This window comes from Sitophilus oryzae, unplaced genomic scaffold (assembly GCF_002938485.1).
Source record: "Sitophilus oryzae breed Bouriz unplaced genomic scaffold, Soryzae_2.0 scaffold_910_pilon_pilon, whole genome shotgun sequence".
Classification (NCBI taxonomy): Eukaryota; Metazoa; Arthropoda; class Insecta; order Coleoptera; family Curculionidae; genus Sitophilus; species Sitophilus oryzae.
Genome location: NW_022147540.1, coordinates 2,376,063 through 2,394,803, shown reverse-complemented (window position 1 = coordinate 2,394,803; position 18,741 = coordinate 2,376,063). Strand labels below are relative to the sequence as shown.

General features: G+C 34.5%; 1 protein-coding gene across 1 annotated transcript in view; it reads left to right on the top strand.

Annotated features, from left to right (window-relative positions):
• The window catches only part of LOC115890758 (facilitated trehalose transporter Tret1-like), a 53,108-nt gene that overhangs the window by 11,459 nt on the left and 22,908 nt on the right, over nt 1-18,741 (top strand). The window contains exons 2-3 of the mRNA XM_030911083.1: nt 817-1,060; nt 3,805-3,980. Of these exons, the coding sequence (XP_030766943.1) occupies nt 817-1,060; nt 3,805-3,980 (420 nt within the window). The remainder of the gene's footprint in view (nt 1-816; nt 1,061-3,804; nt 3,981-18,741) is intronic.

The window sequence follows — 18,741 nt, the reverse complement described above, 5'->3', positions numbered from 1 at the left end:
AATTGCAGCGTTTCAGAATCAACATCTGCTACAAGCGGTGCGTAGAACTCAGGTCAGTGAGAGAAAAATCCGACGAAGACTAAAAGTAAACAGCTTGCCTGCAAGGAGGCCTGCCACAGGACCCCAGCTACTTCCAAGACATCGTCGAGCACGTCTTCAGTTTGCGCGTTTACATGTGAATTGGGATATTGGGCAATGGACTAAAGTCCTTTTCACGGATGAATCGCTCGCAAATGAATCGGTTTTTCCTGTGAAGCATTTTTCTGAGATGTTGGTTTTAAATCAGCGTATCTTCAATACAAACAGATAATGTGATTAAAAAAAAAACAAAATGCTCACAAAAGATGAGGCTACAATGTGATTTGATTTAGCAATAGCTACTACAGCTGCTGCACCCTACAGGGTGTTACAAAGTTCGGGCAAAAAACTTCGTCTTGTTGTGCCCTGTATATGCTCAAAATAAATTCGGAATAAAAATGTCTGACGTAGCATCCGTTAAGAAGGAACTACAATTATAATAAAAAAACATCAAAATCTAATGAGTGGTTCGCGAGAAATCCAACTTTGAAAGTGGGACTAGTTTTTGGTGGCCGGTTTTTTTTACCGGTGAGTGTATATATATTCGTGTTTTTATTAGACCCCTTTTCTCTAAATGGAAAATAATAACTGTTTATATAATTATAATTAATTTATTTTTGTTTCCTAAAATATTTTTTAGTATTTTTTTTATTTGGTATGAACTAAAACAATAGCAATTAGAAGTAGTTTTTTTTTGTTTATTTTTAATAAGTGATGTTTATACATTTACTTCTCCAGGCACTTTTTCTGCTGTATGCTTGGGCATGGTGTTCACATGGACCTCACCAGCGTTGCCAGTTATGGAAAGCGAAGTGGGTATCAGTAAGTCACAAGGAGCATGGATAGGATCTTTGGTCACATTAGGAGCGTTCGTTGGAGCTATACCGGCTGGACCACTAGCTCAAGTTTTTGGCAGAAAGAGATTCCTGCAAATGATCATAATACCGTTGTTCTTTAGTTGGATTTTCATTGCATATTTTTAGTAAGTACTGAATTACTAGAAAAATTCTTTAGTAGAGATTTTCTAAATATACTAGCTTACATCAATATAATATACAGGGTGGTCCGAACTGTATTCCGGAAACTTCGGTGGCGTATTCTGCAGATAAAAATAAGCAAAAAAGTTCGTATAAATGTATGTCTTAAAATGCTTAGTTTCGGAGATACAGGGTGTATAGAAATTTCATTTTTATTTCGATTTTTTCAAAATAATTTCTGAAGTAACGTTAATATTTGGATGGAAATTGGTGTCTGGGAGTTTTTGGGCATGAGAAATTTTATTTTGATGTCAATATGGCTCCTACTTGTAGAGGGCGCCACCTACACGTATTTTTTAACTGGTTTGAAGAGTAATAACTTTTCGTCCGTACCTGTATTAAACTACTCAGTAAAAATATACATTCACGACGTTTTTTACGTTAAAAAGATCTCTTGGTAAAAATCGCTACGAGTAATGGTTCTCGAGATATTTGGAATCGAAATTAGCAATACCTGTCACCATTGTTATTATCATATCAAATAGTTATTAGCTTATATAAATTTAATGGCTGTTAGCAAGAAGTTTCACTTCAAATATACGTACATAGTGTACAGGGTGGGTCAAATTTGACGCTTTTAAATGGAAACACCCTTTTCTATAGAAGATAGACGAAAACTAGTATCAGTGTCTGAAGCTCAATTTTCATCAAAAACATGATGGTGAAAACCGCACATCAATATCTGTTACCGTTTCGGAGTTACGAGGTGTTTTTAAAAAATGTGCATTTTTAACAAATCGCTGTAACTTTTTTGCTATGGACATTTCCAAAGCACCTTTTTACGTAGAATTTAATGATTTAAGTATAATTTTTTTAAAATTAATAATTTAAGAGTTATCAACAGAAAAATTTATTTTTTATTTGGGACACCCTTTATATTTTTAACTAACTGAAAAGAATTTAAAATTACCTTTCCAAAAATATAGCACACTTGATATTTTGTATATAATCCCCTTCGAAAAACAGAATATTTAAAAGTTCGCCACTTTTAACTATAGTAGGCTTTGGACCCCTTATTGCTGATATGCCCTTAATCGAACTCGAAAACATATTTTTCCAGCAAGACGACGCACCACCTCAGAACACTGAAATTGTCAGCAAATTTTTGCAGCCTATTTCAAGAATAATTGAATAGCTAACCAAGATCGCAGCCGTTGGCCGTCGAGGCCGCCTGGCTTAGTGCCCATGGATCTAATCATATGGATATATTTGCGGAAGAATAAAGGTTCCTTATTCTTCTGTATAATCTAGACAATAATTAGAAATACTTAGCAGTTATGAGAGGGTATCTTTCACCCCCACTGAGTTAATGAATTCCGCGAGAAATGTTCAAAAACGGCCCCGTCTGTCCATAACAGAAAACGGTCGATATGTCGAACACCTGTAGCAAAATCTCATGTCTTGGTTTGCTATTTATTTTTATTGTTATTAGATATAGTTTAAATGTGTTGATGTTGGTTAAATATATTTTAAATTGTTATAAAATTCTGCATCTCTCATAACAAATATTATTTTCGTTTTAATTGACTCTCACAGCTAGAATTTTTTTGCATTACACCCGGTCTCGAAGAGGAATCGAGCAAAATATCAAGTGTGTTATATTTTTGGAAAGGTAATTTTAAATTCTTTTCAATAAATTAAAAATATACAGGGTGTCTCATATAAGAAATCAAATTTTCTATTGATAATTCTTAAATTATTAATTTTAAAAAAATTATACTTAAACCATTATATTTTACGTAAAAAGGTGCTTTGGAAACGTTTTCATAAAAATACAAAATTTTCCATAGCAAAAAAGTTACAGCGATTTATTAAAAATGTATATTTTTGAAAAACACCCCGTAACTCCGAAACGGTAACAGATATCGATATGCGGTTTTCACCATCATGTTTTTGACAAAAATTGAGCTCCAGACACGTTTTTGTCTATTTCCTATAGAAAAGGGTGTTTCCGTTTAAAAGCGTCGAATTTGACCCACCCTGTACATACTGTTTTTTTTCTGAAAAACAGATTAGATATAGAGTAGTTTTAATCAATGAAAATAGATGACTAATCTTTGAATATCAGTTTTGGTCATTTTTACATTAAATAAATAAATTTTTCAATTGTTTATTTTTATGATAATAAAAAATTGATATTTTAATTTAATAATATACATAAATAATTTTAAATCTCGTGATTTTCTACGATTAAAATTACAGTTATTTCATTTACTAATTTTATTCTTCATGACCCGTGAAAAGATCAAAACATTTTTTCTTGGTTATGAAACTTTCTGTATACAAATAAAGAGACACTGATAAATTTATATTTTAATCTAATTGACGTCAGCTTTTTCTCATGTAACTTTTTCTATCATGGCCTAAGACAGATACGAGATTTAAAGTTTTGTTAAATTTTCTTAAATTCAATTTTAATTGTACTTCAAGAACTTGATTTACATTAATCAACAGAAAGATTTTTTCAGCAAATTTATATTATATTATGTAACATCCATAATATCACCTCGAACATTTTCGCGCAATAGCATTTTAGTTTTATGTCATTATAAAAATAAGTTTAAAGGAAAATTGAGGATTATTTTATTTTTTACTAGTTTCATTTGAAAAGAAATATGTTATAATTAAAGATTATTCAAAATTCTTACAGGCTAAAATATAATATAAAAATATCTATATTCTATTACAGTGACCTTATCTTCATTGTCTACCTGGCCCGATTTGTAGCTGGATTTGCAGGGGGCGCTATCAGCGTAACAGCTCCGATGTACGTAGCTGAGATAGCTCATATATCCATTAGGGGCACGCTGGGGACATTTTTTCAAGTCCAAATCACCATAGGGATACTGCTGGCATATCTTCTAGGTAAGTCCGATTTTTATAACTTGGATTTGTGGTCCTCCATCTTGACATTTTCCATTTTTTACATGTAGTTAATTCAGAGATGTAGAAATAATAAGTATAATTCAATTAATCAATATGGTGGCGATTTTGGTATTTAGTAGGAAGTTTCTTGAAAAACTAGCGTGTACCCGCGACGTCGTTCGCGTCAAATTAATCATTGGTAATGGTGATGATAAAGCAAAGCAAGAATTTTCATTAACATACAAACTGGATAAAGTTTTCTCACATTTATGTCAGCATGAGAAAAAACAATATGGCGAAATTATTATATAACTTGGTAATATTTGAGGGGTAGTTTCATCTCGTTGGAATTTGACTTTCGAAAAATCCGTTTGCCAAAAATAAGCTTTTTACGTCAATCAGTTTAAGCAGAATCGTGGTTAAACAATTACCCAACTTTTTGGAACACCCTGTATCAATTTTTAAAAAATTTCAAAATATGTAAAAAAACAAAATAAATTATGCGTGTCCAAGCGTTATCCCGAAAGACTAACCGTTTTTAAATAACAAATATTGTAGTATTTGAGGGGCGTTTTCACCCTCTTGGAATTTGAGATTCGAGAAACCCCTCCTTATCGAACCTCTACACCCCACAGTCAATCTGTGTGCAAAAAATCAGCTTTAAACGTCAAGCAGTTTAAGCAGAATCGTGATTACTCAATGGTCATATTTTATGAAACACCCTGTATAAATTTTTAAAAAATCTTAAAATATGTAAAACAACAAAATGAAATATACGCGTTTAAGCATTTTTCCGAAAAACTCACCGGTTTTTAAATAAAAAATATTTTAATATTTGAGGGATAGTTTCACCCCCTTAGAATTCGAGTTTCGAAAAATCCCTTCTTATCGAACCTCTACACCCTAAAGTTAATCTGTTTTCCAAAAATCAGCTTTTTACGTCAAGCGCTTTAAGCAGGATCGTGATTAATCAATGACCAGATTTTTCGAAACACCCTGTATACATTTTTAAAAAATCTTAAAATATGTAAAAAAACAAAATAAAATATACGTGTTTAAGCGTTTTTTCGGAAACTTGACCGTTTCTTAAATAAAAAAATATTTTAATATTTGAGGGGTGGTTTCACCCTCTTGGAACTGGAATTTCGAAAAATCCCTCCTTATTCCTCTACACCCGTGACTCTCTACACCCTAGAATCAACCTGTATGACAAAATTGAGCTTCTTACGTTGAGTGGTTTGAGCAGGATCGTGATTAATAAGTGAGTCAGTCACTTAAGGTTTTTATATATTATTATAGATTTGAATTAAGCCTATGTCATAAATTCTGATATTTCATTGTTATTAATATTTCGATAATGTATAAATAATATATTAAACTTGATAACTCAATAACATCACATTAATACTAATGTAAAATTTGATAAGTTTAAGTACAATACGAAAATTTTAAAACATAGAATGCAGAAGACATAACATCAATTTTATCTATCCGTTTTAGTATGGTAATTAACTACAGATAAAGCCAAAATTTTATCACACGATAAAAAAATAGATACAATTTATTTGTAATAAAATATTTTTTTTCTAAATTATCGGTAGATAAGTTAGTAATAATAAATTTGATATTATATAAAAGACATTAAATATGGTGATAAATGATATTAGTGTATAGAGACATAATAAGAAGCTGTATTTTACAGGGTGGTACGAACAGTAATCCGGAAACTTTGTCGGCATATTCTGCAGATAAAAATAAGTAAAAAAGTTCATGTCCCAAAATGGTTAGTTTCGGAGACAGGGTGTAAAATTTCATTTTTATTTCGATTTTTTCCAAATAATTTGAGACATGAGAAATTTCATATTTCATTCAATATGACTCCTACTGGTAGAGGGCGCCACCTACATGTGTTAACTGTTTTAAAGCGTAATAACTTTTAGTCCGCACCTGTATAAAACTACCGAGGCCAAAAATATACATCTCTGCGACTTTTTACGCAAAAAATATCTCTTTGTAAAAATCGCTACGAGCAACCGTTCTTAAGATATTTAGAATGGAAATAGTCAATACATGTTATTATTGACGAAAAATAATCATGTTGAGTAGATCAATCTAACAACAGATCAATTTGACAACAGTAAGGTACTTAAATTTCTAATTTTGACCCAAATAAGCAAACAAATAAATAAATACCGTACGGGTCGAGCTAAATAAAACCGTTTAAAAAGGAGTTAAAATATTGTAGTTGCAAATGGTTCAAGCAAAGCAAGAATTTCCGTTAACATACAAACTGGATAAAATTTTCTCAGATTTATGTCAGCATGAGAAAAAACAATATGGCGATATTATTATATAACTTGGTAATATTTGAGGTGTAGTTTCATCTCGATGGAATTTGACTTTCAAAAAATCCGTTTGCCAAAAATAAGCTTTTTACGTCAAGCAGTATAAGCAGAATCGTGGTTAATCAATTATCCAACTTTTTGGAACACCCTGTATGATTTTTTTAAAAAAATTCAAAATATGTAAAAAAACAAAATAAATTATGCGTGTCCAAGCGTTTTCCTGAAAGGCCAACCGTTTTTTAAACAACAAATATTGTAATATTTGAGGAGCGTTTTCACCCTCTTGGAATTTGAGATTCGAGAAACCCCTCCTTATCGAACCTCTACACCCCACAGTCAGTCCGTTTGCCAAAAATCAGCTTTAAACGTCAAGCAGTTTAAGCAGAATAAAATATGTAAAACAACAAAATAAAATATACGTGTTTAAGAGTTTTTTCGGAAACTTGGCCGTTTTTCACACCCCTTTGGAACTGGAATTTCGAAAAATCCCTTCTTATCGAACCTCTACACCCTAGAATCAACATGTATGCCAAAATTGAGCTTCTTACGTTGAGTGGTTTGAGCAGAATCGTGATTAATCAGTGAGTCAGTCACTTAAGGATTTTATATATTAGTATAGATTTGGCCGTGAATCACCCTATATGCCGCATTAGATACATAGATAACCAAATTGTTTTTATCTTCTTTCTACTTAAACCCTGGAACAAATAAAACTCTTCAAGCTCGTTACGTAACATAAAAAAAAAGTTGGTTGTCCTTCCGCTCGATAAGGGCCCAGCATATTAACCTAATTCCTTAAATTGAAAGCCCTTAAACATGATTGATAACGACCGAATCTTCAGAGATTAAAAGATATTTTATCCCAACATTTTTTTCGTTCCTCTCTTTTTTTCCTCCTCGGGTAAACGATGGGAGAAGTGGATTTATGTAAATCTCAGTTGGCCTTTTGTCTCGCTCGATTGAAATGTTGTCTGTTTTTTCCGATGCTATTGCGATTTTATTTGTTTTTTCTTATTTCCTTCCCTTGCTTGTATTGGATTAAATCGAACCTGGGTAAACGTTATTGGCTAAACAAGACGGAGAAAAAAACGATCAAATAAAATATCCGTTGTTTATTTTGGATATATGTATGTTGAACTTTTTTTTTTTCAGTTTGATTGTTTTTTTATAATATTGGGTATTTGCTAATGATATTCTATTAATGTTATGTGGAAACAAGCAAAAAGACAATAAATAGAAAACGAAAAATTGACGTTTAATGTTTATTAATCAAAAATATTATAATTATATTATATTATTTATAATTAGAATGGGAAAATAGAGGTCTAAACATCGATGGGGTACACCTTAGCCATCTGAGGTTCGCAGACGATATTGTCTTGCTGAGCGCCGACATTCAAGAACTAAACACCATGCTAAATGAGCTAAATGACCAATCCCAGAAAATTGGCCTTAAAATGAACTTGAAGAAGACCACGATAATGAGCAACAATATCCATAACATTACTGTTGACAACGTTATTATTGAAAACGTATACCATTATATATATTTAGGTCATAAAATCAAGCTGGGCAAGGAAAACCAAAATACGGAGATCAAACGCAGGATCCGTTTGGATCCTTGGAAAGCATTTGGAAATATGAGCGATATTTTCAAGGATAAAAAGGTGCCCATGAACCTAATGAAAAAGGCTTACGACATTTTACCTGTGCTTACGTATGGCTTAGAGACTATGGCAATTACTCGAAAAACAGCAGAACAACTACGAGTAGCACAAAGAGCCATGGAAAGAATCATGTTGGGAGTCACCATTAGGGAAAAAATACGGAATACCCACATACGTCAAAAAACAAAATTAATAGATGTCGTTAAAAGAGTGGCAAGTCTGAAGTGGCAATGGATAGGACATGTGGCAAGAGAGGATCCAGACCGATGGCCCCAAAAAGTAATCCTATGGAGACCTAGGGGAACAACAACAAGAGGTGTGGGCCGACCAAAATAGAGATGGGTCGATGACGTCAGGGCAGTGGCGGGAAGACAATGGATAAGATTGGCTAGAGATCGCGAAGCATGGAAAAACCTAGAAGAGGCCTATATCCAACACTGGATGGAACCAGGCTGAGAAAGAGAATCAAAAATAGGTATTACCTAGAGGATCTAGTTATTAAGCAAGAGTCAAACATATTTTATGTAAGTTTCCTCTGTATATTGTGTGTTTAGAACTGATAGCAATAAATATCGATGACGTTTTAAAACAAATTATGTAAATATTAATTCGCAAAATTAAAAAATTGCCTCTACGTACAGATATCGCAACATTTATATATGCGTTAATGAGATATAATTTTGGATATGCTGAATTATCTACAATAAAATTTCCATACTGATAATTATGAAAAAAATGATACAGAAACATGTAGAATGTACCTAATTGAAATTAAAATTTAATGAGATTTTTGCGACATAAAAAATTTTGGTCTTTAATTATTATTTTATCATAATTGAAATTAGATAGTGATATTGCGTACTGTATTTTAAGATAGCCACCGAGTTTAGAAATAATTAGATTTTTTTTTTCTTTATTGATAAATATTTATATAGGCATGTTCCTCTATTGAAACTAGTGCATCTGTACCAAAAGTATCGTTATATTTTGGACTAAATTTGTAATAATTTCTTATATATGCTTCAATACCAAATACGTTTATCTAATAAATTTGAAGAAAATTATAGTAGGGAACCCACTTCCTCTAGGAGATGCGAGACCTTGTCGTTGGTGGCGAAGCTCCTAGTGAGGTGCTAGGGGGAATCCCCTCTGGAATTTTGCTGGATCTAAGGAGCATCTCACTGTCTTGACCCTCGGCTGTAGTGTGGTGGCCAGGATATATGTAGCTATCCTGTATAAGGATGCGACTATCCTGTTCCGTTCACCAGAAGGCGAAGTCTGAAAAACTTGAAAAGAATCCAACTAGATGGAAAGGAAATACTGTCAACACAGGAAGTTAAATACCTGGGAATAACCCCGGACAGTAAACTCCTGTGGAACAGGCATATTAAGAACACTACCAGCAAAGCCATAAAGCATATCATGATATGCAGAAGACTGGCCTGAAATAGATGGGGCTGCTCCCCTAACATTTTGCGCTGGATGTATACCATGATAGTAAGACCCATGATTACTTATGGAGCAGTTGCCTGGTACACAAAACTAGAGCAACGGACGGCAAGGCTAAACTTATGCAAAGTCCAGAGACTAGCATGTGTTTGCATCACAGGAGCCATGAGAACCTGTCCAACAGCAGCAATGGAGGTCATTCTAGATCTAACACCACTGCACATTGTCATTGGTAGATATGCCAATGCGACAATGATTAGAATGGTCACTAACGGAATCAGTACTGGGGAGAATTGTCAGGATCCAGGGGCTTGGAACACCCTCAAAAAGGAAATACCACTCCACCTGCAACTCCCAGTGGACGATATGCAGAACGTACAACTTTGACAAAACATGTCAATGTAGTATTGAGCAATAAGAGGGATTGGAAGAGCAGAGAACGCTTGCCCAGCAGTTAAAGACCATGCCATAACTTGGTATACTGATGCTTCCAAAACCAATACGGGAACAGGGATCGGAGTGTTGGGCCCAAAACTAATTACTCGAACCAATGGGCACTTACCTAGTATCCTACAGGCGAAATCTACGCTATCGAGATGCGTACAACTTATTTAGCTTGGAACACCCTCAAAAAGGAAATACCACTCCTGCAACTCCCAGTGGATCTACGATATAAGAACGTACAACTTTGACAAACATGTCAATGTAGTATTGAGCAATAAGAGGGATTGGAAGAGCGGAAACGCTTGCCCAGCAGTTAAAAGATCATACAATAACTTGGTATACTGATGCTTCCAAAACCAATACGGGAACAGGGATCAGGTGTGTTTGGGCCGAGAGCTAATTACTCTGAACCAATGGGCACTTTACCCTAGTATCCTTACAGGCAGAAATCTACGCTATCGAGAGATGCGTACAACTTATCTTAGATAGAAACTATCGGAAACAAGAAATAGCCATCTTATCTGATAGTCAAGCAGCGTTAAAGGCGATCAACTCAGTATCAATCAATTCGAAATTGGTCAAAGAATGCATAGAGCTGAATAAAATTAGGCAAAGAAAACAAAGTCCTCCTACACTGGGTGCCTGCTCACCAAGGGATAGAAGGCAATGAAAAAGCAAATAATCTAGCTAGGAAAGGAGCGAACACTCCACTAACTGGACCAGAACCGTTCTGCTTTTCAAGTGGTAACCAACCCAAGGCGGAACTCAAGAACTTGGAAGATTCCATCCGCAACCTGGAATGGAAATCTTGCAATGGTCTAAGACACTCGAAGAAGTTTCTGAGGGCTTATGATGAAGAAAAATCACAGATCTTCCTGGGTCTGAGTAAGAACAATTTTCGGATTGTCACGGGGTTTTTAACAGGACACTGTCTCCTCAATGAACACCTCAGTAGATTGAAACTAAGAAGAAACGGCGAATGCAGATTCTGTGGGGAAGATGGGAAACACCAGTACACCTCATCACTGAGTGCGCCGAGACGACAACCATTCGTGCCATGAATTTTGGTACGACTGATATTGGAGATGGAGAACTACCCTCTATAAAACCGTCCCAGATACTGGCTTTTGTCAAAGCCCTGGGACTGTATGATGAGTTATGATTCAAGAAAGGGGGACACAATGGATCTGTAAGGTCGAAGTGATTAACCCCCCTCCCACTCATTCTAAATTCTAAAAAATTCTAAAATCCTGTCCGTTATACCAGGAACCCTCTACTGTCTGTGGCTATGTTTCACGGTTAGAGAGTGTGGGGAGGTCTTGGTTTAACCGTCCAGGCCAAAAGGAGACAACCTCGCGAAAAACATACATCCTACGATGGCGGGACCCAAGGGTACTATAGAGATAAGGATAGTTCGATTCCTACCTTCCTGCACTGTCAGTTTTTTTACGTCTCTGGGGACCGAGTTGAAGTTGGCGCTAAAGATTTTAGACAGTGACAGTTGTTTTTACATTTGACGGACGAGCGCACAGTGCGTTGGAAGATAAATTTAGCGGGACAAAAGCGTTTGGTTAGAAATAAGCCAAAAAATGTGTACTGTAAGAATAAATACTAGACATTCCAATTGATATAAAAATGCATGAATATTCTTTGTATTTCGATACATTTTTATCAAGCAAATATGGTCGGTTTCTGCTCAGCAAGGCAGAGATCATACGAAAACAAAATATTTACAAGTGCTTATACATTTTATAAAAAGCCAAATTATGTTGAAGATTGCCAAAGATATGTACTTTTCTGCTGTACGTATATTATTTGTTAAAATCCTTCCAAAAGATCTTCAAATATCGGTATATTGAATGATGTAGATCTTTTGAGTTACCAATAGTTACCAACACAGGTAGTCACAGTCACAGTGAGTTCAAGCTTAACAGGTGAATGCCCAAAAAGTTTCATTTCAATCGGATAGTATAAAAACAAAACAACTCCATCAAAAGGCACTGAGTTTAAAAAAATTGTCTTAGATACATACTATACAGGGTGGTCCGAACAGTATTCCGGAAACTTCGGCAGCATATTCTGCTGATAAAAATAAGTAAAAAAGTTCGTATAAATGTATGTCCTAAAATGCTTAGTTTCGGAGATACAGGGTGTAGAAGTTTCATTTTTATTTCGATTTTTTCCAAATAATTTCTGAAGTAATGTCAATATTTGGATGAAAATTGGTGTCTGGGAGTTTTTTGACATGAGAAATTTTATTTTGATGTCAATATGACTCCTACTAGTAGAGGGCGCCACCTACATATTTTTAACTGGTTTGAAGAGTAATAACTTTTCGTCCGTACCTGTATAAAACTGCTGAGTTAAAAAATATACATTTACGACGTTTCCTACGTGAAAATGGTCTCTTGGTAAAAATACCTAGCCAGTTTTACATAAAAGGTTAAATGCCGAACGGTTTTTTTCAGTGAAATGGACTCTTAATCGAAAGCTTTGGGTTCAGATTTTATTCAACACTAATAGCTACAACGCACCAGACATTGGCCAATTTCTTCTTCATCCATCAACACGATCCGGAATAAATGAAAAATGAACTGTGCCCGATTGGTATGCGATCCACATAAGCGAATCCTGATTCCTGATCCGCTCGCCTCTGTTTTCTATTCGTTTTTGCAGGATCTGCGTGGGGACTGGCCGATCCTGCGGCTGTTTGCAGCACTGTTTTGTCGTTCTGCTTTTTCAGTAGCGGATCGTGACCATTTTTTGGAAACTGTGGGTGGAGATAAATACACAGAGACTTATTATATTATATAATAGTGTATGTTTATATTATTATAAACATACACTCTCTTGTAAAAAGAGAGTGTATGTTATAATTTAAAAATACAGGGTGGTCCAAACTGTATTCCGGAAACTTCGGCAGCACATTCTACAGACAAAAATAAGTAAAAAAGTTCCTATAAATGTATATCCAAAATGCTTAGTTTCAAAAATACAGGATTTAGAAGAAAAAAACATTTTTTCCGAATAATTTCTGAAGTAACGTCAATATTTAGATGAAAATTGGTGTCTGGGAGTTTTTTGACATGACAAATTTGATTTTGATGTCAATATGACTCGTAATTGTAGGGGGCGCCATATACATGTGTTTTAACTGCTTTGAAGTATAATAACTTTTCGTTCGTGCCTGTATAAATGTGCCTGGTCTCTTCTAGTATAGCCGCCACTGTTTTCTGTTCAATTCTTCCGTTTTGTACGGGTTTGCTTACTAAGAAAGCGAACTGTAAAGAATATAATGTTTTATTCAGTTGGTGCGAGAATAGAGCACTTTTATATTAGATTTACTACCGAGAATGTGATGAATGAGCGCGGTCCACGTTGGACGTTTGCGACGTAATTGTTTTTAAAATTCATTATTTAGGAGTTTCGTTATGAAAATGAACTTTTATAAAAAAAAGATTATCTAGAGGAAATACAATTGTAATATTTTAATATACACACACCGGAAAAGTCTAGGGATATTACAATTTTATCCAGCTATCGTCAGTAATTATATTATTTGCATTTCTGATATAATAAAATTGTCCGTTCCCAACCCAAACCCGATTTTTATTGAACTCGTGAATACAATACTATTTTTTTTAAAAAAAAAAAAAAAAATCGAAAAAAAGATAAAAACCATTTTACTTAATAAAGGATATAGCCTCCTCTACTGTCCATTACAGCCCTACATCGACTCTCCATGCTCCTGATCAGGTTGTCGAACTCTTCTTGAGGTACAGCCTGCCACGCTGCATCCACGGCCCGAACCAGATCCCTACGAGTTTCACGAGGTATACCCATTCTCAAAATTCTTCCTTGGACCGCGTCCCATACGTGCCCGATGGGGTTGAGGTCAGATGATTGTGCCGGCCAGGGTGAGATGTTTAATTGATGAGCATTGATAAACTCAATTACCACTCTGGCTGTATAAGGCCGTGCATTGTCATGCATGAGAATGTGAAGTTCTCCTAAAAATAATTGGTATAAGGGTAAATAATGACAGGCTCGAGGAACTAAAATCACGATATGTATTCTCGTCAATCACGATGTGAATCCTTTCTGAAAACGAGATCGGTCTTTCGGTCTAACTGGACTCCTCCCCAGACCATAACTGTTCCACCTTGATAAGGGTGCACTTCCTGAACATGATCCAACTGAATAAGATTTCCTGGTTCTCTTCATACCCTACGCCTTCTCGAATCCGGATGAATTCAAGCGTGACTCATCCGTGAAGAGAACATTGGCCCATTGTCCATTCGACCACTGAACATGATCTTGGAGCCCATTGTAAATATCGTAAAAAATCTCCTGATTTCCCCTTCCTCGTTAAGGGTTGAGCTATATCCAATGGCGTCTGCTTTTTAAATTGACCTCTCTTAATCTAACTTAATCGAACAGTGTCAGGACTAAAGGTTACATTATATGTTTCCTGGAGAATTAAACCAAGCTCTGGTGCTGGGGTGGCAGAGTCGGTCGGCCCTTCGAGCATTGAACAAAACGATCTCTATTGAGGGGTAGCAATGCGATGTCGCCCTGTGTGCCTTTCAGCAACATCACCACTTCCACGGTAGCGTGCACTTTATCGCGATATTACACTTTTCGTTGCATTTAATGCTCTAGCTACGTCGATTCGGCGCATTCCAGCTTCGATATACCCACGGCCCTTAGAATTTCGTCTCAGTTAAGATGCCTACGCTCCATATAATATTACGTTTCTAATAATTAAACAGAGTTATTTGAACGAATTCTGGCCAGTTATCATAAAACATAGCCAGTACAGGTTAAATTCGAAAAATTGATGCTAGGTGCTTTTATACATTTGACAAAAATGCACAAACACTTCTGCAAATATCCCAAATTTAAGAAATAACTAGTGTGACTACTTCGTTTCAATCGAAGTAGAAAGACTCGGCCTACAAATATGTGGTTGTTTATTCAAAACATTTATTTTTAACTTTAATAAAATGATATCCCTAGATTTTTCCGGTGTGTGTATCTTGAACCTCGACTATTTTAAAATAGCAGCTTACCTAGAAATATGAAATATATGACATGAATGCTACTTGATCTAAAGAAGAAAATATTCAACCAATATTTACTACCGGTCATGACCTATGCATGCGAAATCTGGACACTTAGAACGGTTCAATGGAACGAAATATGCTGCGGATAATCTGGCGAGACCGTTAAAGAATAGAGTGGATACGACAAAAGACCCAGGTAATAGATGTCATCCACAGAGTCAAATCCCTGAAGTGGCAATGGACAGGACACCTGGCACGAAGGACGGATAACAGATGGACTACAAACAGAATGATACCCTTGAGGAATTAAGAAACCTAGAAGAAGACTGAACCTGAGATGGGACCATGATATTAGGAAATTAGCAGGGATAATCCATTCACATAGCCAACAATAGACTACAATGGGCCCAACTACAAAGAGAGTATCTAAATATGTGTGGGAGGCTACACCATAATAATTGGAAATGGTTGAATAAGCTGAAAATGATGATGATGATGACATGACACCTTATACCCAGTTAGTCTCCTCAAATGTCCATGCACTGTTTTTTTATTGTCTGATCAAATCTTCTTCTTCTTCCTCAACCCGGATTCATCCACTCCTGGATAAGCCTTGTTTATATATTCTTAAAGTTGTTCAACCGACTAGACAAAATGTGCTGCCAACTGGAGGACAAATCGTGAACCTTTCGGGGCGGACTCAAAAATATCGATTATTTTCGTTATTTTCCTCAGAGTAATGTAATAATATAGCCCGGGTTTCCGCGAACTTTAATTGTGATCAGCTGATTGCTGATTAAGAAATTTAAACGAAACTTTTATTTTATTGTAAATTGTGGATTATTTTTGCCTGTTATTTTAAGAATTCTAAACCGTATTAACAAAGAAATTATTATTTCGATATGTCGGTACATTATTTATAATTTATGATAAAGTTAATTGCTATTAATAAATATTTAAAAAAAAAAGTTACCTACCTATTTTAATTTGATTTAACGCAGGTTTATAAAAGAATCATTTCATTCTTAGATTATTTTATTCTAAATTGAGTGCTTTACGAATTTTACGATATTTTTTTTGAAAACAAAACTTTTTACATTTTTGATGCCAACTAATTGGCATGGTATTATTGGTATGTGAATTAGCCAAGAAAGAAAAAAATTGGCTATAACTTGTAATTTTTCGAAAAAAAAAACATATTAAACCTATATCGCTGAAAAGCTTAAAGAATGGCTTTTTATGAAGTCATGGCCAACTAGGGTTTCCATTTAAAAAAAACATAATGTTTGTGTCATATGTCAAAAATGACAGGCATAAAAGAACAGAAAACACAAACTCATTGGGTATATAATTATCTACAACTTTTATCGATCGATGATATTTCCCATATAATTTTACATATAAAATGACAACGATCTTTATTTCATAGCCATCGTAGACGCCGTTTTTCTTCGATTATATGGTAGATTATAATGGAATTAGAGACAAGTTTTAAAATAGCCAAAATTTGTTTTTTTCGAAATGTCTAGTAAGCCCTGAACTTCTCAGAAAAATCCGAAAGGCGCATATTTATGACCCCACAAAACTGTAATTCTTTCCCCATTTAACCGACTCTCTATCTCCAGTGGTTTCCGAGATACCCATAGAGAACATCGTAGGAAACTCTCCTTGTATAGTATTTAGAAACTAACTATTATTATTATTTAACTAGATTAATTTGATTAATAAGACTCGACTAATTTAATTTAAAATAAATTTGATCTGATTTTTTTTTTCGTATATTCTACTACCAGAAAACCAAAATGATATGATAACGCACTTTTCAACGAAGTTGAAGGAAGATATGTATCTATCACAATACTTAATAGAATTACTACAATTAGAAGAAAAACAAAAATAAAAAATACCCAAATACCTTCACCTACTACTACTCATCTACAAAATAAACGAATATAATCTCTTATAAAAACACTACACTACTTCTTGTATTTTACACTGAAAAAATTATCAAACTTACTAATTAATCAAACAAAAAGAAAACATAACCAAATTACCCCTTCACCTACTACTTAACTACAAAATAATAAACTATAAAAACACTACTAAACTATTTCTGGTATTCTACACTAAACATTATAATTAAACTTAATAAAATTAATCTAATTTTACACTACAACCACTACAACTATAATGAAATAAGAAGATTTTTTAAAACTAGAAGAAACAGAACTTCGATACGTGCGACCAGTATAATATATCAAGCTGACAAAGAATATAAAATACTTTAAAACTGTGCATTCAGAAAGAAAAAATATCTCGAAAATTATCTAAACAAACCTTTTTTTTTTCTTATCAGTGAAAAGCATCGGCCTCGTCGGCCTTGCGGAATTTGTCGGAGGGTATTTACAATGGTCAGATTGTATAATTACCAGCTTTTATAGCATATCTAATAGACAAAAGTATCTGGTCGATTAGTAACCAATTGGCACAGTCCGAAAATTATCGATTTTTATTTTCTCTGTTTTTATTGGTCGCTTCAAAATTCAGAGTAACAAAAAATATTTTTCTGTAGTAAAAGACTGTGAAATACGCCCCGCCATCTGGTGCTTTACATCCATAAACGTCTTAGGTTGAGCTACTTTAAAAATTCATATACAAGGATATAAGTCTCTCCTATCCTTTTCTATGTCTCCCTGTTTTGTGCTGTATTTAATCACCGTTTACCTGCCACTTCTTTAATGTCGTCCACCCAGCGTTTCTGTGGACGTCCCACACTTCTTTTAGTTCGTCTAGGCCTCCACACTGTTATTCTATGCGTCCATCTGTCTTTATCCAGTCTAGCAACATGGCCAGCCCATTCCCATTTCATTTTAGCCACTTCCTGAATTATATCGGTAACTCTTGTTTGCCTCCTGATGTTTTCATTGCGAGTCTTGTCTCGCAGACAGACCCCTAGCATACATCGTTCCATAGCTCTTTGAGTTGTTAAATTGTTAATTATTTTGTTAGACTGATAAGATTTTTGTCATTTTGATCAAATAGACTTATACATATATTTCTATATTAATTTTATATTTATCCAAAATTCCGCATTGCATCCACAGTAAAAATTATTCCTTATATTAAGAGAATAAGGTGCAATTATGTGGTATTTATTATTTTGTTTCCTTTGAAAGTAGAGAACAACTGGTAAACATAGAATGCTAATTTAACTAAAACGCATCCAGAAAACAATTTCTTACCTAACCTCTTTACTTCTAACCTTTAAACCGATTAAACTACCGTTACATCTTACAGTGCCGCTTAAAATAGCAAAACGTAATAGGGGAATGCATTTGAGTGTACGACAGAAGATGCCTTCCAGCGAACTTGAGGAGTAGGATGTATATACAGGTATACATATAACGCAAGCAGCTACTTAATAGCTTAGCGATGTTTAGTTATTATTCAGGGTTTGATGGTGCTGAAACAAAATATGCAAAGAGAATTTTTTCGTTGAGCTTATTAAAATATTTTTTAAATGAATGTAGGTATCTTACCAATACTGTGTAGCTTTATTTTGGATTATCTAATTAATGGCCGTCTCAACAAGATTGACCTTAATATTTCTTTTGTTAAGAGATATGTTGATGACTTGATACTGTTAATCCTGCGAGATGCAATCGAAGAAACACTACACACGTTCAACTCCTACCTACAACCCTGCATAACCAATAATTTACTCTTAAAAATGAGTTAAAATTTTCTGTCCCTTTAGATCTGTATCAAGGAAATCCTTACTGTAGCCTTG